Source organism: Chaetodon auriga, chromosome 6, assembly GCF_051107435.1.
Source record: "Chaetodon auriga isolate fChaAug3 chromosome 6, fChaAug3.hap1, whole genome shotgun sequence".
Lineage (NCBI taxonomy): Eukaryota > Metazoa > Chordata > Actinopteri > Chaetodontiformes > Chaetodontidae > Chaetodon > Chaetodon auriga.
The window spans coordinates 774,554-795,290 of NC_135079.1; the positions used below are offsets into that span (position 1 = coordinate 774,554).

At 47.6% G+C, this 20,737-nt stretch overlaps 1 protein-coding gene across 24 annotated transcripts in view; it reads right to left on the minus strand.

Annotated features, from left to right (window-relative positions):
• The window catches only part of phf21ab (PHD finger protein 21Ab), a 32,768-nt gene extending 12,734 nt beyond the window's left edge, over window positions 1-20,034 (minus strand). For 4 of the 24 annotated variants that reach the window (XM_076732211.1, XM_076732205.1, XM_076732218.1 and 1 more), the window contains exons 1-12: window positions 19,806-20,014; window positions 13,256-14,661; window positions 12,383-12,415; window positions 12,177-12,242; window positions 6,898-7,050; window positions 6,200-6,439; window positions 3,962-4,057; window positions 1,894-2,232; window positions 1,484-1,600; window positions 1,353-1,404; window positions 1,190-1,269; window positions 557-617 (exon numbers count right to left, since the gene is read on the minus strand). In XM_076732211.1, the coding sequence (XP_076588326.1) occupies window positions 557-617; window positions 1,190-1,269; window positions 1,353-1,404; window positions 1,484-1,600; window positions 1,894-2,232; window positions 3,962-4,057; window positions 6,200-6,439; window positions 6,898-7,050; window positions 12,177-12,242; window positions 12,383-12,415; window positions 13,256-13,675 (1,657 nt within the window). In that variant the 5' untranslated portion in view covers window positions 13,676-14,661; window positions 19,806-20,014. The other 20 variants (XM_076732219.1, XM_076732217.1, XM_076732226.1 and 17 more) reach the window with 17 other exon arrangements.
• Between the last annotated feature and the right edge of the window lie 703 nt (window positions 20,035-20,737).

Sequence of the window (20,737 nt, forward strand, 5' to 3'; positions counted from 1 at the left end):
CTGTGTATCTACTGAACATCTACTGTGTATCTACTGAATATCTACTGAACATCTGCTGAACATCTGCTGTGTATCTACTGAACATCTGCTGTGTATCTACTGAACATCTACTGTGTATCTACTGAATATCTACTGAACATCTGCTGAACATCTACTGTGTATCTACTGAACATCTACTGTGTATCTACTGTGTATCTACTGAATATCTACTGAACATCTACTGTGTATCCCCTGAACATCTACTGTGTATCTACTGTGCATCGACTGTGTATCTACTGAACATCTACTGAACATCTACTCTTCTGACTCTTCCAGCGTCAGATTAAAGTGTCAGTCTCTCCTCCGCTGTAGTTCATCAACTGTTCCTCTTTCTCTGATGCTGACCTTTATTTTCTGGCTCTACTGTATGTTTATTCTGTTCTCATGCAGGTTTCTCTGCCTCTCTCTGTTTCTATTCTACGTCTGTCTCCGTCTCCAGTGTGTTTCTACCAGTTCTTGCTGGTCTACCAGTAGCAGCTGCTGGTCTTTGACCTGTGGATCAGTATTTCATACGGACCTCTCTTCCTGGTCCCCTGGTGCAAAGGGCTGTTCAGGTAACTCACTGCACTCTTTTTCCTCTGAAACAGAAGTGAAAGAAACAACATGTCAGTTAAATATCAATGTGATGACTGGATTTTATTCTGTGTTTAACCTACAGTCTGTGTGGACGCCTGATGAGTGAGTGAGTGCGTGAAATACGTTCAATTTGTCTACATGTCACAACCTTCAGGTAAGAGAGTGTGTCGGAGCAGGAAAACGTGAAAATCTGAACACACTGTGTTATTTAAGTGTCTCCCACATGTTTAGACATCAGCCTGAAGGAATTTTAATAGGCTGTTTGGAGTCACATGATGTTAAATTCAGACGGAGAGCAGGAAGTGAAAACTGTAATGGATGACATGAATTTTCATTTTGAGTTTGTGTTAAAGTGCTTCCTGTGTGAAAGATCACTTCCTGCCCTCCATCTGCAGTTAGCGCAACAACAAAAGAGAGACGTGACGTCATCTGCAAACAATCTGTTGAACGATTTTCTGAATTGAAGAAATCCCCACAAATATGCATGATTTTGGGATGTCGGCCCTTCACCTTCACCTCCTCTTTCCTTTGATTGGAGGTTTGTGTTTACGAAGATTTAACGTGTATTCTGTACCTCAGGCTCAAACACGGCTCCGCTGTACACTGGGTTGGCCGTCGTTCTCCTCTTCCTCTCCTGTCGTTTGCTCTGAATTTCTGAAATGAGAAACACCCAAGTTTGAGGCAGAAACCCTCCAGCAGCAGCTTCAGATCCTCCAGGTGACGGAACATTCACTCACCTTCCAGGTGGTCGTGTGTTACGAGGCCCAAAGACACCATGAAGGCCAGTTTCTGGAAGAGAAAACATAGTTTAACATGAGAAGCTGTCAGCGACACTGAACCCATCGCAGGTCAGGCGTCTCTGCAGTACCTCTGGGTTCTCCTCTTTCTTGGGTCTGGGAGGAGGAGGAGACAGCGGAGGAGTGGAGGAAGAGGGGAGGCTGACGACGACCTTTTGCTCTGCTCCACCTCCTGATTTAACAGTCTGCTGATAGGAGAGAGGAGGAGGAGGAGACAACAGCAGCTGTGAGTAATCAGAAACAATCGGAAAGAAAAAGAGGATTTTATTCTCGTGTGAAGTTATAAAGTTAAAAAGAAAACTTTCCTCCTTCTCCTGATCTGAAACATCAACAGGCAAGAAGAAGAGCCACAGCGCAACCACTGAGTCTCCCATAGAACACAACGGAAAACTTGATCGTCTGTTGTGTGTCGCATATCTGTTGTGAATTTGTGTTGTGCTTATGTGTCGTCATGCAGGTACACATCAGGCAGTACTTGTACCTTGGGCTCAGTGGTCAGGCTGCTGATTTGGATAGGGGCAGGGGTCGGGGCGGGGACAGGGGCGGTGTTGGGTGCCTGGGCGGGGCTGGCGAGGCGGGTGGGGGTAGCGGAGACTGGCGTGGTGATGACGATGCCCGTCAGGGGGGTGGAGCCGGTCTTGCTGCAGGGCTGTCCATTAACGATGCGGACCTGGTGGATGGGGGCCGCCGACGGCAGCGAGGACGACAGCTTGGTGGCCAACATGACGGGCCTCTGGAGCAGCTGGGGGGCCGCCATCATGGGCGGGGGAGGGGCCGGGGCGATGGGGATGTTGGTGGGTGTGGCCGCTTTTGGCCTGACCTGGTGACAACAAACAACCAATCAGAAAACAACATCACAATGACCCGAACGCTGGTTAATGTTACTGTGGAGCTCTGACTGCTGTTTCTGCTAGTACTGCCACTGATACCACTACTGGTACTACAGTACAAATACTACTACAACGAATATCAGCAACTGCTATTCCTGCTTATGACAGCGCTGCTAATTCATATGCATAACCAACAGATTTTGTATGTTTTCAACCAAACTTTCATAAGAACTTTGAAGAAGCAGATCGACGAATCCTGCAGGAAGTAGCGCGATCGCACGATACTTTAAAAACCTGCCCGACAATCACAGCTTTTAATCGTACTAACACTAAACTATGACTGCAGGTTGGATTCTGACACACACACATGCTTCTCCTGTACAAACAGAAAAACACTGTGATGTTCATGTTCACGCTTCTCCCTCAACCCTGAATCAACTCTCCGCCGTGAAACGCCGGACGGTCGTCAGCGACGCCCCGGAGCTCTGGGCGGACGCGTGCTTTTCTTTGAAGACGATGTGATCTGAGCAGCAGAATCAGGGATTTGAAGTTCATAGTTGATTTCACAGTTTCAAAGATGACTGAATAAGTTCTGGTCTGAAATCAGCTGCTCATAAAGCCACACTCAGACCTCCCCTCTAATCCTACCTGCTCTTCACATCTCTTCTGTCCAAAGTCCAAAATCCAAAGACATTCAGCTCAGTGCTGAAAAAATACCTGAAACGATTATTCAGTTATCATAACAGACTGATTCATCGACTAATCGTTGCTGCCTGCACAGATGCTACCGTGGCCACAGCTGGAGGGTGATCACTGATCAGCTGCTTGGGTCTTTAACTTGGTTTAGCATTTCATCATTTCCACAAACATTTAGGTCAAAACCTACCTCGGATGTCCCGGCTTCATTGGGTCTATGGCCGACCTACTGAGACACCTACTACTAGTATTACTACTACTACTACTACTACTGCTGCTGCTTCCAGTCTTATTACTTTAAAGTACTCCTTTGAGTGGTGCTACTACCACTATAACTGTTACTTGTGCAGCTCATTTGCTCCTGCCCCAGATGTTCCTTTTGCTATTACAATCACCATAATGACCAGAACTGTAATGGACTAATTATTATTATGATCCTAATCTTTCTGCTTCATTTTGTTCTGTAGGAGCCTATCAGGGAGGTACTGATACTCTTACTACTGGTACAAGTACTACTACTGCTGCTGCTTGCTACTACCAACTGCTAGTACAGCAACTACTGATAGTGAACCGACCAGAGCTCCCAGTGGCATTACTCAGCACAGGTGAACACCACCAACATGTCTCCACTTAGAGGGTTAAAACACACCAACAGCCAGGAACACAAAATACCAAGAAGCTGCAGGAAAACAAGCTCTCACCACAAAACACACACACACACGCACACACACACACACGCACACACACACACACACACACACACACACACACACACACACACACACACACAGAGGCAGGAAATCTTCAAAACAACCCGTTCCAGGTCAGTTGGAAAATTAAAAGAGCACAACAAGAGGAGAAGAGATGAGTAGAGGCAGCACAGAGCAAACAATGTTTTAGTGCCACGGAGCAAGGCATGAGTGTTTGCTTTGGTGCACTCCTGCCCTCTGCTGGAGAGTGAGCGAGTCACACACACTGGTCTGAGGGGGTTAGGGTTTGGAGGCGGGTCTTACAAGGACGCACCTGTGGCTGAAAGGTGGGTCGAGGCGTCAGTCTAGGAGGAGGGACAAACTGAGGAACTTTGATTGGCTGGGCGGTGGTGGTGGTGGTGGCCTGCACCTGAGACAAAACCACAGCAGATGTGGATCCATGCTGCTGTTACACTGACATGTCTGTTACTGTTACACTGACACGTCTGTTACTGTTACACTGACACGTCTGCCGCTGTTACACTGACACGTCTGTTACTGTTACACTGACACGTCTGTTACTGTTACACTGACACGTCTGCTGCTGTTACACTGACACGTCTGTTACTGTTACACTGACACGTCTGCTGCTGTTACACTGACACGTCTGTTACTGTTACACGTCTGTTGCTGTTACACTGACACGTCTGTTACTGTTACACTGACACGTCTGTTGCTGTTACACTGACACGTCCGTTGCTGTTACACTGACATGTCTGTTACTGTTACACTGACACGTCTGCTGCTGTTACACTGACACGTCTGTTACTGTTACACTGACACGTCTGTTACTGTTACACTGACACGTCTGTTACTGTTACACGTCTGTTGCTGTTACACTGACACGTCTGTTACTGTTACACTGACACGTCTGTTGCTGTTACACTGACACGTCTGTTGCTGTTACACTGACACGTCTGTTACTGTTACACTGACATGTCTGTTACTGTTACACTGACATGTCTGTTACTGTTACACTGACACGTCTGCTGCTGTTACACTGACATGTCTGTTACTGTTACACTGACACGTCTGTTACTGTTACACTGACACGTCTGCTGCTGTTACACTGACATGTCTGTTACTGTTACACTGACACGTCTGCTGCTGTTACACTGACACGTCTGCTGCTGTTACACTGACACGTCTGTTACTGTTACACTGACACGTCTGCTGCTGTTACACTGACATGTCTGTTACTGTTACACTGACACGTCTGTTACTGTTACACTGACACGTCTGCTGCTGTTACACTGACATGTCTGTTACTGTTTTACTGTTACACTGACACGTCTGTTACTGTTACACTGACATGTCTGTTACTGTTTTACTGTTACACTGACACGTCTGTTACTGTTACACTGACACGTCTGTTACTGTTACACTGACATGTCTGCTGCTGTTACACTGACATGTCTGTTACTGTTACACTGACACGTCTGCTGCTGTTACACTGACATGTCTGTTACTGTTTTACTGTTACACTGACACGTCTGTTACTGTTACACTGACACGTCTGTTGCTGTTACACTGACACGTCTGTTGCTGTTACACTGACACATCTGTTACTGTTACACTGACACGTCTGTTGCTGTTACACTGACACGTCTGCTGCTGTTACACTGACACGTCTGTTACTGTTACACTGACACGTCTGCTGCTGTTACACTGACATGTCTGTTACTGTTACACTGACACGTCTGTTGCTGTTACACTGACACGTCTGTTACTGTTACACTGACACGTCTGTTACTGTTACACGTCTGTTGCTGTTACACTGACACGTCTGTTACTGTTACACTGACACGTCTGTTGCTGTTACACTGACACGTCTGTTACTGTTACACTGACACGTCTGTTGCTGTTACACTGACACGTCTGTTACTGTTACACTGACACGTCTGCTGCTGTTACACTGACACGTCTGTTACTGTTACACTGACACGTCTGCTGCTGTTACACTGACACGTCTGTTGCTGTTACACTGACACGTCTGCCGCTGTTACACTGACGTGTGCTGATATCATATTTGCTGCGTCACATAATTCTAGTGTCACCACTCTTCCATATATTTCACAAGGTCTTGTGGATGAATTTAGTTGTCTTTCTTTCTACTGTGATGAGGACTTGCCTAATCATGCTGTGGTTGCATTTGCTTTAGACCTGTACAAGTCCTCCTCTGTTGTTGCTGTTACATGAACATGTGGCTACTACTACTACTGCTACTGGTGCTGTCAGTTTGGCTGCTAAAAGGCCACCACTTACACCACAGCCAGCCTACTCGAGCACTTGATTAGAGAAACATCCTTCGCTTAGAGCAGGGACACTTTTCAACTCTCTAAAACCCCCTGAGGGCAGTTTAAAAACCTTAAGGTCGACAGACTGCCGTCAAAAAGCTCGTCTACACTCAGAAGCTCTCCACAGCTCTACAGGTGACAACACATACTGTACAATAAGTCTGATTAGAGGAAGGCGATGATGATGCACAGTGGCGGGAACCGGAGGGTCTTACCACCATGGCATTCTTGGAAACCAGTCGCACGGGTTCTGAGCTCTGATTGGTCAGCTTGCTGGCCACCTGCAGGTTGATGGGGGCGTTCTGCGAATCGGGTTTGGTGATAGCTGTGGCTACCATAGCGACAGTGGGCGGGCGTGGTGGCAGGACAGAACCGGGCAGGGCGGGCGTGGTGGCAGCTTTCAGCACCAGAGGTAGAGTCTTCGTGGTGAGGACTGGTGTGACTGTCAGAGTCTGCTGAGGGAGAATTTAACCCATGAGACAGCGCAGAGGGAGGTTGAAGGAGCCCACTCTGAGTCCACCGATGTTAACCTGCTCCTATTCCAACTACCAGTTTCCTACATTTCCCAGCATGCAATCTGAAGGGTTGTCAGCTTGTTACATTGTGGCTAAAATGGATTTCTCTCCACGTGATCCCTGAATGTGAATTTGATTTTCAGCATCAGATTCAAAACTATGGTTTTATTACTGAAGATTTCAACGTTTCCTGTTTTCACTGGATGTCAGTAAATGTATTTAATCTGACTGAACCATTAACTTTGACCAATGTCTCACCTACAAAGACTTCAGTAATGTACAAATTGGTTGCCAGGACACAGGACACTCAGAAGCTAGAAGTTCATGGTAGTGTGATATTACATCTACAGTCAAAGAGAGCAGGTGTGTGTGTGTGTGTGTGTGTGTGTGTTTCCTACCTGCTGTAGTCCTCCAGGTATCTGCTGGCTCTGCAGCAGGTTGGCTGGCTTGATGTCGGCGCCTGCTGGAGGAGTTTGAACGTGCAGCTGCAGCTTTGCCTCCGGCTCCTGCTTCACCAACAGCTCCTTCCTCAGCTGCTCCACCACCTTTTTCTACAGTCGGAGTGGAGAGGAGGAGAAGAGCGGTGGAGAGGAGGAGAGAAGAGGAGTGGAGAGGAGGAGAGTTGAACAAACCATGAGTAAGAGTTTACAGCACTTTGTATTCGACTCTCAGACCTGTTTCTGACCAGGTGAGTGATGTGCTGTGATGCGTTCGGTCAGACTAGAGAAGAGCTTTATAAGAGCAGTCCATTTAACTTTAACTGACACACTACAATCCATGTACCCTTTGTTTAACGTGCTTGTACTGGGGTTTGTGGAAGAAACAACACCTGTACCTGCAGTCGCCAACACCTCGCCAAATTTACATATTAAAACAGATTTAACCCTCTCAACAGAATCAGAATCAGACATAGTGACGCTGTCTTTATTCAAGATAATGCACAACATATAGGCTGTAGCTCTAACTTAACGGATGTTATTCTATGTTTTATTCCTTGTCAACTGATCTCATGTTTACGTGTGTTCATGGTGATGAAGATCAACAGTGAGGCTCACTGATGAGTTTTAAAGGAGCTCAGAGGAAGAAGATCATACAAACACTGATCTGTTAGCAGTTAGCAGTTAGCATTCAGTGTTTGAGTCTGAACATGAGATCTGATGGTGAGAATAAAGAGACGATCGCCGGAATGATCCGTTAAGACTCAGGCTGCCTTTTGTGTCCTCAGCTGAGTCCAATGAATGTGTTTTCATTGTGGACGCTCTCTGCGCTGCTGCAGCACGTCCAACCTCTGAAGTTACTACATGAATGCATTCAGTTCATCGCAGCACTGACAAATCTGAACTGTGAAGGCCTGCAGGACTGCTGCATCAGCCATTTCAACAAGATGACAAACATGAAGAGGACGGAGCGTCTGACTGATCCACAGGAAGAGACACTCATCAGCGTCTCCTTCGAAAAGGTCAATAATCAATAATTGTTGCAGATGTAACACTCAGCCCCGCTACTATCACTGCTCCGATCTGATTGGCTGCCACCGCGACTCATTCTGGGACTGGAGCGACGAGGAGAAGAAGAAACTGGACGGCGGTGCACATTGTGGTGAAGAGTACAGAGGGTCGCACAGACAATCAGCGCACACACAAAGCACACACACATCAGCGCACACACAAAGCAGCACTGACGTACGCATCCAGGACGAAGATAAAGCACAGCTGTTGCTTAGCAACACTTGAATCTCAAGCAGCATCTTAATGCGGCGACACACACGCCGTCATGAAGACGCCTGAAAAGAGAAAGCAGACTGAAAGTGCCCCGTTTCCCCTTTCAGAGAGCGGTTTGACCTGCAGCCGGCACGCGTCTCTCTGCTGCTGAGGGGCGTTTATGGCTCAGGACGAAGCTGCGACTGCGCTCATCAGCCCGTGTTTTTAAAGGATCAGTTCACCCAAATCACAAAAAACACATTTTCTGTTTGACCTCTGGTGCGTTTTTATGGGTGTGAGTAGAGTCACCTTTAAGATTTACAGTTTGGTTTGAAGCTTTGAAAACTGTTTTTAACAGGAAGTAGAAGCAGGACGGTTTGTGAGAGTCAGCATCGTCCACGGAGCATGAAGCGTCTTTACGGCTCGAACACCACAAGCTGTCCACGCCGAGGACTGGAGCTCACGCCGACTGTGATTCAGCTCTGCTGGCGTGTGGCGTGGCAGATCGTCCAGCCGTCACCAGTAAACTCACTGCCGCTCGTCTGGACGTCACCTCGGCCTGAACTCATCAGAAGACTCTCTGAGAGGGTCTGCATCTTATCTGAGCAGACGTATGGATGTTCATCCACCAGGGACGGAGCTGCTTAAGGCACCTGAATGGGTGGTGTGTCACTGCTGCAGCTCCACCTGCTGTCCAACCAGCACCACACTATGAAAGCAGCTGAATGTCGCCTGAATGTCTCCGTCACCTCAGTGTCTTTGCTCTCCTGTCCAGTGCTGCACCGGTCTACCTTCACACCTGGAAACAGGTAAATGGCTCTTTAAATCTAAGAGTAACAGAAGCTGGTATCCAGCAGTTCCAAGACAAACACAGAGACAGCTTCTGGGGCTATAACTGGTCTGAGAGCAGGTTTTCAAAGCAGACACATTCCTCAGCTGGAACTGTTGCAGTCAGACAGTCTGCAGGTATCAGGCCAGTTGAAACTAGTCTCCAAAGCTCCTCCAGGGTCTCATTTACATTTACCCACACCAAGTTTCAGCAGGTCCCCCACAAACACTTTCACCTGCTTCACCTTTGTTTCATGTGTGGAGCTCCAAGCCGCTGCAGGCTGACGGTGCTCACAGGACAGAAAACACCTAATTGGACGAGGACTTTTTGTTCTTGATGCCACATAAAGGTTCCAGTCGAAGAAGGACGAAAACAAAAGGGTCGGGGACTCAAACACTAACACGTTTTAAACTCGTGAACACGATAAGTCGGCTGACAGAGACGAAGAGTTTCCCAATCTGTTGAGTTATTCCTTCATGTTTTTAGGCCTCAGTCTGACGGATTCTGGCTTGTTTTCACGTGTGAGCTGCAGATAGAAGACAGCGAACACCGAGGAGCCAAAACTACAGCAGACAGTTCATCCTCCTCCTTCAGCGACTCTCCGTGATGAAGGCGTTCAGCCATTAACGTTCTCCTCCTGCCTGCATTTCATTTGCATGTTAACGTCTCCAGACTGGCCGTGACAGTCGCAGCGCTGTGCCGCTGTAATTCGATGTTGAGACAGCGTTGCAGTGATTGTCTGAAAACACCTTGAATTGTTATGTAAGCCGTCCGGCAGCACAGACTCGACCCGAGCTTCTATTTTTACTGATGATCTGCTTCATGTATCCTCAGCACATTTCAAAACAGCTCTCAGAGACATCGGCTGGCATCGGCACGCCCGCGAAGCGTATTAATGTTCTTCAGACGAGCTTTAAAGAACTAATTCTCAGTCGACAACTAGTTGCTCTAATTCCACACTTATCTGGCAGCAGCAGTGTTTCACTGGAAGACATGAAGACAAACAGGGACATATGTAGAGAGGAGATAAAAATAGGAAGCCCACTGAAAGTGGTTAAATAAAGACAAGACAAAAACACAGCACGGGACACAACAAAGGATGTGGACAGAATCAAGAGTCTTCACACGAGAGGTAAGAGGAAGACGCCGATGAGGAAGGTGGTCAAACCGTCTCCACGCAAACGCCGTCGGCTCGGTTAAGACGACACTCGCGTGGACGGGAGTTCGTTCAAAGCATCACTGGAACCTGATTGGCTTCCACTGGTCCCGATACCAGAGTCAGAAGGTGATCATTGGCTCGTTAGTATCAAGGACAGATTATCGAATGGACCCAACAGGTACAGGACCGAAGGCCCCGGGGCCTCCGCATGAGGGGACTGCTGACATTTCCTGTTGGACAGTCAATCAGACAGCCACAAAGAGACTCAAAACAACCACAAAGAGATGAAAAACAACTGCAAAGAGACAGAAAACAACTGCAGAGACAGAAAACAACTGCAAAGACACATAAAAAAAACTGCAACGAGAGAAAATAACTGCAAAACGGCGACATGTTCCAGTGTCGTGCTTTACTTTGAACGTCTGTACTTCCACTCAGAGACACGTGCGTCCTGCTCGTAGTCCATTCTCTGAATCTGACTCGATCTGACCTGATCTGACTCGATCTGACCTGATCTGACTCGATCTGACTTGATCTGACTCGATCTGACTTGATCTGACCTGATCTGACTCGATCTGACTTGATTTGACTCGATCTGACTTGATCTGACCTGATCTTACTCGATCTGACTTGATCTGACTCGATCTGACTTGATTTGACTTGATCTGACCTGATCTGACTCGATCTGACTTGATTTGACTTGATCTTACTCGATCTGACTTGATTTGACCTGATCTGACTCGATTTGACTCGATCTGACTCGATCTGACTCGATCTGACCTGATCTGACTCGATCTGACTTGATTTGACCTGATCTGACTCGATCTGACCAGATCTTACTCGATCTGACTTGATTTGACCTGATCTGACTCGATGTGACTTGATTTGACTCCATCTGACCTGATCTGACTCGATCTGACTTGATTTGACTCGATCTGACTCGATCTGACCTGATCTGACTCGATCTGACTTGATTTGACTCGATGTGACTTGATTTGACTCCATCTGACCTGATCTGACTCGATCTGACTTGATTTGACTCGATCTGACTCGATCTGACCTGATCTGACTCGATCTGACTTGATTTGACTCGATCTGACTCGATCTGACTCGATCTGACCTGATCTGACTTGATCTGACCTGATCTGACTCGATTTGACTCGATCTGACCTGATCTGACTCGATTTGACTCGATCTGACCTGATCTGACTCGATCTGACCTGATCTGACTCGATCTGACTTGATTTGACCTGATCTGACTCGATCTGACCTGATCTTACTCGATCTGACTTGATTTGACCTGATCTGACTCGATGTGACTTGATTTGACTCCATCTGACCTGATCTGACTCGATGTGACTTGATTTGACTCGATCTGACTCGATCTGACCTGATCTGACTCGATCTGACTTGATTTGACTCGATCTGACCTGATCTGACTCGATCTGACTTGATTTGATTGATCTGACTCGATCTGACCTGATCTGACTCGATCTGACCTGATCTGACCTGATCTGACCTGATCTGACTCGATCTGACCTGATCTGACCTGATCTGACCTGATCTGACTCGATCTGACCTGGTCTGACCTGATCTGACCTGATCTGACCTGATCTGACTCGATCTGACCTGGTCTGACCTGGTCTGACTCGATCTGACTCGATTGATTCTCGACTGACGTTCAAATCTTCCATATTTGGAGCGCCGCGGCCTCATCGCCTGAACTCCAGAGAACGGTGGGACTTCTCCTCCGTCGCTCCGTCAACATGAGGGACATGTCTGTGGTCAGTTCGGACACACGAACGAATCACAGCTACCGACGTCCCTTTCAGCCAATCAGCGAGCAGACGTACGAATTTAAGACAGAAAACTGTGGACCTTCAAACAGGTACCTGCTGAGCACGCCGTGAACACAACACCTGGAAACCAGCTGTGTGTGTGTGTGTGTGTGTGTGTGTGTGTGTGTGTGTCACATGGTGAACGACCGACCTGCTTCTCACTGAGCGCTGTGATCTTCGCCTGAAGTTCGTGGAGCTGCTTCTTCAGATCTGCGTTCTGAAAAAAGAGCGAGTCAGTCGGCGGCAAAACAAATTCAGGTAACCCTTAAAGTTTTCTTCGTCATCGTCATCGTCAGTCCGCTGAGCTAACGAACACGACGTGAGAAGAACAGTCGTTCACAGGTGTGGTGGCTTTACCTGAGGGTCCTGCTTCATCTGGGCAACCAGTTTCTGCAGAAGAAGACAAGAGACATTCAGAGGGGAGCGAATCACGGCGGCGCCTGCTGGCCACAGCCGGGAACTACAGGCAGACGGCCGCACTCGCTCCGTCGGGACGCTAACGAACACGTCAGCTCGTCTCCTGTTTGTTCTAACGCTCATTCTGGAGGAAAATCACTTTAAACTGATGCATTCAGGTGTGACCCCGCCCCCTAATGAAGGACGCGAGGACATCGCTTCACTTTCTGGACAAATCAGAGTGACATGGCTTTTATTGATCGATGATCTGCGATTAATACCAACAGGCTGATTGATTATCTGTGTTCTTTTAGCTGCAGGTTCAGACACATCAGGACCAAACATGGAACCAGAATCATGTGGTCTCTGGTTTCTTGTCCTCGTCTTCGTTTCAGTGTGCTGAAGATCTGCTGAATGCGTGAAGGTTCCTGTGTCTGTGCTGCTGTGATCACATGACTCCTCTGGAGCCTCCCCTGGAGCAGGTGAGGTGTGCAGCATCAGTTAGCATGAAGACACAGCCAGGTTAAAGAGAGCCGCCTCTAACCTGTTAGGCTCGACTCAGAGAGCAGAGCAGATCAACTGATCTGATAGGCTGACGTATGACGGCAGGTTCGGCAGGTGAGCGGCTGACCCTCATCTAAAACTTTATTGACAGGAGGCCAGAATGACGAGAGTTTGACGTCTGAGTTTGGGGTTTTCTCCCTCTTTCTTAAACGTTTCTTATGATGTGTCATGTTCTCTGTGAGGAGGTGAAGCGTGTCGGTCTGACACTGCAGGAGTCTGACCTCCTCACACTGACCCGACGGAGCGACCCGCCCTGGAAACACCTCCTACCTGATGGATCTGGATCTCCACCTTCAGAGCCTCCTGTAACGTCTGTAATTCCATCATGGATCCAGTCAGTCTGCCAGCCGATCGATCAGCCTGCGCACACACACACACACACACACACACACACACACACACACACAGAGTCACAGACACACACACACACACACACACACACACAGACACACAAACACACACAGACGCACACACACACACACACACACACACAGACGCACACACAGACGCGGTCACAGACACACACACACACACACACACAGACGCACACACACACACAGACACACAAACACACACACACCACACACACACACACACACACGTGCGCACACACACACACACACACACACAAACACACACACACACACACACACAGGCACGCGCGCACACACACACACACACACACAGCATTGGTTGTGGTCCTGGCTGTTGTCACGGTAACCTGAGGTACAGTCCAATCAGGACTTCCGGTGTGACGCTGACAAACACTTTGCTGTCAAGGTCAAACGAGGTCACAGGAAGTGTCATCCAATCGGAAACAGAGTGTCACTAAACTTTCAGTCTCATCGTCACAGACAGGAAATACTGCAGCAGTACTGCAGTACTGAATACTGTGTAGTGTGTACTGTGTGTATGTTTACCTGAACACCGTCTCCAGTAGGAAAACCATCCAACTGAAGCATTAAAGTGCCGCTGAAACGAAAGGGAACACAGCCGACGTCAGCTCCTCTTCCTCACACTCAGACAGAAGCTTGGTGGTCACAGTTAAAGCTGTGTGATGTGAACTCACACACACACTGAGTGACAACATGAACGTGTGTGTGTGAGCGACACGTTTCTGATCTTTACTTCATGTAAAGATAAAGACACGTCTCTTTAGTCTCTGAAGACACCAGTGGACGCGTCTTCATCAACAGCCGAGTGTCTGAAGTGAACAGTGAATGTGTGTGTGCTCGCTAACTCAGAGCGAACACACTGCCGATGAACACATGAACACATGAACAAACGGCTCAAAGCTATCCTCAGTAACATCGACACAGAAGGAGGAAGCTTATCTAACCCAACATGTTCCCTTGAATAGTACTTTAAAGACTCTGAAGTACTTCAGGGTAACTTTACTCTGCAGAGCTAAAACCATGTGGATGACAGGCCACAGCCCTTAAAGGGCCAGCGTGCAGGACTGATCTGGAGCATCTGGTTCTACAGTAACAAAAACACAGTGATTCTGGTTTTCAGCTGGTGAAAACAGAACTGGTTTCTTCCCATAGATCCCCTCAATCCTCCACACTGGACCTTTGAATCGTTACTGTGGTTGACGTTTCGTCCGTCTTTGATTTCATGGAAATTCAGTACTCACCACCTGGCTGTGGGACTGGACTCCACCCCTCTGTGCTGCCCTGTCACACAGAACAAACACACATCGTTACAGGCGCAGACTGCGATTACCAACTTAGAACAACACAAACGAGCTCAAATCCCGTTTTGGTCTGGTCTTCACGTCCACTCGTCTCTGTCCCCGTCCTTGATTTGCTCTCCACGTTCAGCTTCTGTCAGGTCTGTTTCTACCTGCTCCAACCTCCGACAGGTGGAGTGAACACCTGCATCTCACCTCCAGCACGGCGTCTGAGGCCACTTCCTGTTTCCTGATAAACACGTCATGCATCCGTCACGTGATCAATGAATCGCAATTCAATCGACCCAGTGTGGGTCGATACTACACTGACAGACGTGGGACAAGTACTCTGGTCCTTTACTCGAGTATAAGTATCAATACAACAATGTCAAAGTACTCCATTATGAGTAAAATCTTCCATTCATCATCGCACAGCAGTGTTATCAGCTTCACGCAGTAAAAGTACTGCAGTATAGTCAGCTTCATGTAGTAAAAGTACAGTAGTATTATCAGCTTCATGTAGTAAAAGTACAGCAGTATAGTCAGCTTCAGCTTCATGCAATAAAAGTACTGCAGTACTGTCAGCTTCATGCTGTTAAAGTACTGCAGTACTGTCAGCTTGATGTAGTGAAAGTACTGCAGTAAAGTCAGCTTCATATAGTAAAAGTACTGCAGTACTGTCAGCTTCATGCTGTTAAAGTACTGCAGTACTGTCACCTTGATGTAGTGAAAGTACTGCAGTAAAGTCAGCTTCATGTAGTAAAAGTACAATAGTATTATCAGCTTCAAGTAGTAAAAGTACTGCAGTGTTATCAGCTTCACTCAGTAAAAGTACAGCAGTACAGTCAGCGTCACGCAGTAAAAGTACAGCAGTACAGTCAGCGTCATGCAGTAAAAGTACAGCAGTACAGTCAGCATCATGCAGTAAAAGTACAGCAGTACAGTCAGCTCCATGCAGTAAAAGTACAGCAGTACAGTCTGCGTCATGCAGTAAAAGTACAGCAGTACAGTCAGCGTCATGCAGTAAAAGTACAGCAGTACAGTCAGCGTCACGCAGTAAAAGTACAGCAGTACAGTCAGTGTCATGCAGTAAAAGTACAGCAGTGTAGTCAGCGTCATGCAGTAAAAGTACAGCAGTACAGTCAGTGTCATGCAGTAAAAGTACAGCAGTACAGTCAGCTCCATGCAGTAAAAGTACAGCAGTACAGTCAGCGTCACACAGTAAAAGTACAGCAGTACAGTCAGCGTCACGCAGTAAAAGTACAGCAGTACAGTCAGCGTCACGCAGTAAAAGTACAGCAGTACAGTCAGTGTCATGCAGTAAAAGTACAGCAGTACAGTCAGTGTCATGCAGTAAAAGTACAGCAGTGTAGTCAGCGTCATGCAGTAAAAGTACAGCAGTACAGTCAGTGTCATGCAATAAAAGTACAGCAGTACAGTCAGCGTCACGCAGTAAAAGTACTGTGTGTGCAGTAAAGCGTCTCCTGTGATCTCTGATTCTGTGTCTTCATCACTTTGTTCAGACTGAAGCTTCAGTGTCAGAGCAGCATGTTACTGGTGGAGCTGCTGCAGGTGGAGCTACTTTAAATACTTCATGTACTCTGAGCTAGATTAGGCCAAACTGAGTAAGACGTATAGAGGGGCAGCACATGGAAATACTCAAGTACAAGTACCCCAAAATACTCAAACTTTGTTTCCACCACAGAAAAATACTGAACTTAAAGTGAACAGAGAGGGTTTTTTTTTTTTTTTTATCTTACTGACAGTTTATTGACTTTTATTCAGGTTTAAGGGACATCTGGACATTTTGACTCAGTTCTGGACAAACGAGCTCCAGTTTGACCCTCAAACTGTCCATATTTCCTGTCCCCGACAGTCTGCCGCTGGCGGTCACCTGCAGGCTGACGGAGAACACCTGAGTCTGAGTGAAGAGCAGCACTGTGACTCTGGTGGCTTCAGTGAGAACATGCTACACGTTACCTTCACCACGTTCTCCAAAAACACCAGCTAGGACATGTGATCAGTCCCAGTTTCCACAAACACCAACAGGAACACCAAATATGATTCATCTGTCAGGATAGTCTTCAGCAAACAGGCTCTTTGGTCTGAAACCACTCAACGTCAGTTTGTGGGTTAGAGAAGACAAAGTCTGCGTCCTCTTGCCCTCACCACTCACTCTGTCATCACTCACTCTGTCACCACTCACTCTGTCATCACTCACTCTGTCATCAGATCTCCTCCATCGCTGAACATTTACTCACAACTCAAACTAACTTTAAGGTGAATCTGCGTTTGAGCTCAACACGTCCACCCATGAAGGACGTCCCCAGCTGTCCAGTCCACACACAGAGAGGACGTCCAGTCTGAGTCCTCTGTTGACCCTCAGTCCACTGAGCTGAAGACGCAGGACAGACGGTCATGGTGTTCTTCTGAACATCCACCTCAAAGCTCATCAAACACGTATGTGAACCGTCAAAACGTTGCTTCAACCAAACACTGGAGTCCTGATTCAAACCCATAAAGCTGATCAATCCTAAATTATTGATTTGACTTCAAAGAACGTTTGACCGGGAACGAGACGAGTTAGAGAGAAGAGGTCTCACTCTGCTGGAGAACACCAACGCTCAGTCCAGTCTGGCTGTACAGTGAGGACACAGAGTGAGACCTCCGTCACCTCATAAACAATCTTTGATGACTGCCGCGGGCAGCGAGCGCACGGAACGACCACGGACGAGTTTCACCGCGGACGCCAGAAAAGATCCCGTAAACACGTCCAAACTGATGAAGTTCACACTTCAGACTCCATCAAATGTGTCAGAGGACCACAATTGGTCCACGGGCCACTGTTTGCCCACCGCCGTCTTCTACTGTGAATCTACAGGTGGAAGTAACTAAGTACTTTTACTCAAGTACTGAACCAGAGTCATAGTTCAGAACAGCACCATTTCAGTTTCACTGAGACTTTTCCATTTCATGAAACTTCATACTTTTACTCCAATATTAGTACTGTAAATATTAGTACTCTGCTTCTTTCAAAGTATAAGCTCATAAAACTTGAGTCCAGACCATAATAAGCAGATCTCTGCTCACTGGCTGATGTGTGGAAAACCACTTGTTTCCTCTTCGTCTCCAGTTATCGACGGTCACACGTCATCGATCGGATCCTGATCAGACCAGTTCCAGCTCCGACCTGAAGGTGGCGACACACCTCGTTTCATTCACCGACGCAGACGTTCACAGCAGCTGGCGAGCGAGTAAAAGTACACGGGTATTCTCACCTTCATGAAGTTAAAGTATCAGCAGCAAAAGTACAGCAGTGCTGACAGCTTCATGTAGTACACGTACAGGAGTATTCTCAACTTCAGGTAGTATCCGTAGTAAAAGTATAGAAGTATTACCAGCTTCATGTAGTAAAAGTAAAGCAGTATTCTCAACTTCAGGTAGTTAAAGTACAATAGTACTGTCAGCGCAATGCAGTAAAAGTATTCACAGCTTCGTGTACTTAAAGTATCAGTTGTACTGGTGTATAAGTATTATCAGCTTATGTAGTAAAAGTTTCAGTAGCAAAAGTACAGTAGTATTATCAGCTTCATACAGTAAAAGTACAGCAGTATAATCAGCTCCATGCAGTAAAAGTACAGCAGTACAGTCAGCTCCATGCAGTAAAAGTACAGCAGTGTAGTCAGCGTCATGCAGTAAAAGTACAGCAGTGTAGTCAGCGTCATGCAGTAAAAGTACTGTGTGTGCAGTAAAGCGTCTCCTGTGATCTCTGATTCTGTGTCTTCATCACTTTGTTCAGACTGGAGCTTCAGTGTCAGAGCAGCATGTTACTGGTGGAGCTGCTGCAGGTGGAGCTACTTTAAATACTTCATGTACTCTGAGCTAGTTTAGGCCAGTGGGGCCAAACGTGGGGGTCGGGCCCCTCCAAAGGGTCAGCAGATCGATGTGAGGGGTCGTCAGATGACTGAAGAAAAGGAACAAAGTACTGGTACACAGACCTGTGTGGTACCTGTTAGACTTTTTCTCATTCTTGCTGTTTTTAGTACAAACCGTGTACTTTTATTTCAAACTGTGGTGGAGTGGAGGCACGAGCAGGCGAATCAAAGTGCGCTCGTGTGTGAACACCATCCAGACTGGTTATATCATGCCGCTGACCTCTATGACTAACTCCATGTGTCAGTGATGGAGACGAAGCTCCGGCGGCTCCAGCGGACAAACAGCCTCTCTGGAGCCCGCGCAGAGCCTCCTTGGCCGGGGCCCGGCGGCAGGGACGCGCTGCCGGTTAATTGGAGTAATTGCTCCCTGGGTGGGACGCGAACTTGTCTGGATAAACTTCCATCAGCATCGCATGCCGTCGCAGAGGCCCCGAAAAAGCGAGAAATGAAGCTAAAATGGAGGTTTGACGGTGGGAGCCGCTGCGAGCTTCAGCTGCGGGACTTCACTCACTGAAAAGTGTGTTTTTGTTTCGGCGGTCAAATAAATGTTTTATAACCTTCTTATTGAGCCACTATGGCCGTCTGGATGCTCTATCTCTCCCTCTAAATTCACGCAGCCGCCTCGCGTCGTCCTCACGGCGCCGTAAACTGGCGCGTTTCGGGGGATTATCGGGGTCCTGGGTGTTTTTCGGTGTTGGTAAAATCATCCGAAGCGACCCTCACACATCCGACATTGCTCCGTCTGAGGCTGAGAACAAGTGGATAACGTTAGCTGTAGCCGCTAATGCTAACCATCCTGTTAGCTGCTCCGGCTAACGCTGCCAGCCACGCTGATAACTTACATCAAAGATAAATATTAGCGTCGTTGGCGGCGATGTGAAAGAAAAGGAGAGTGGAAATAAAGAAACGAGCACAGGAAGGGTCCCAGAAGACGCCATCTTTCAGAATTATGACACCGAGCAGGCGTTGGTGGCTCTAAGTTCTATCGGCCCCTTGTCCTCCAGAATATCAACTCCTAGAATAAGAAACAGAGCAGCTAAACACACAGAAACACAGAGGAAGAGCAGAATCCAGCTAAAGACGAGCTGCAGCTCACACACCTGCTCACACACACCGACAAACACACCGATCCAGCCCCGGAGCCGAGCACAGGTGAAGTTTGACAGGAGAGAAAATTAAAGTTATGAAATTAAAAAAGCCAATGTGCACTTACTCAGCAGCAGTCCTCCTCTAGATTAATTAAATATATATGTATAAGAAGCCGATCCACGATGGAATAACAGCACACAAACAGTCCGGCTGACTCCTTCCCGCGGAGCTTTATTTTGTTGCTGTATTTTATATTTAGTTTTAGTAAATTTGTGTAAAAATCAGAGAAACTGAAGCTACAAAACAAGAAGAACTCTTCTTCAATCTCATTCAGCTCAGCCGCAGCACAGCACAGATCCCTGCGCCGCGGAGCTGGAGGAAGGGAGACAAAAACTACTTACACGTCCACCTAATGCTCGTTTATCGGCGACAAAGCGTTTGATATTTGTGCGTGCTGTTGTTAAAGTTCGTTCAATCGAGCCGATCAGCGACGCGACGTGCGGAGAAAAGGTGTTCGAAAAGCGGACTACTTTTTGTGTCGGTGCGGCGAATTTATTTCACTTTGCCTAAGGAACGGCGGTGCTGCGACTCCCATTGCCTAGGGAAAAAACCCGGATGTAAACTCAGTGAAACTCTATGGAGAGAAAGTCGGCACACACACACACACATACCACGCTCACACACACACAAACACACACTCACACGCCACAGAACTCGGCGGAGCAGCGGAGCAGTTTGTTGTGGTGTGTGAAGGACTGACTGCCGTCCTTCTCTGGTTCACCTCCGCGGAACCAGAACCGGGCGGTCCGCCCTCAGTCTGCCGCCGTTCAGGCTTCATGTCCGGCTGCTCGCTGCTGGAGCTGCCGCACTGTTGCACTTTGTGGTGGAGGAGGAGGAGGACGGGTGGCACGGCCTCTTCATCACTGCCTCAGTGGCTTCAGGGTGTCCTGCCGTTCAAAGAAATAAACCGGTGCTGCAATGGAGCCAGTCCAGTTCACATGTAACGTTTTCTCAGATGTGTCATCCGGTTTCAACTGAGTCCCAAAACTCACAAGA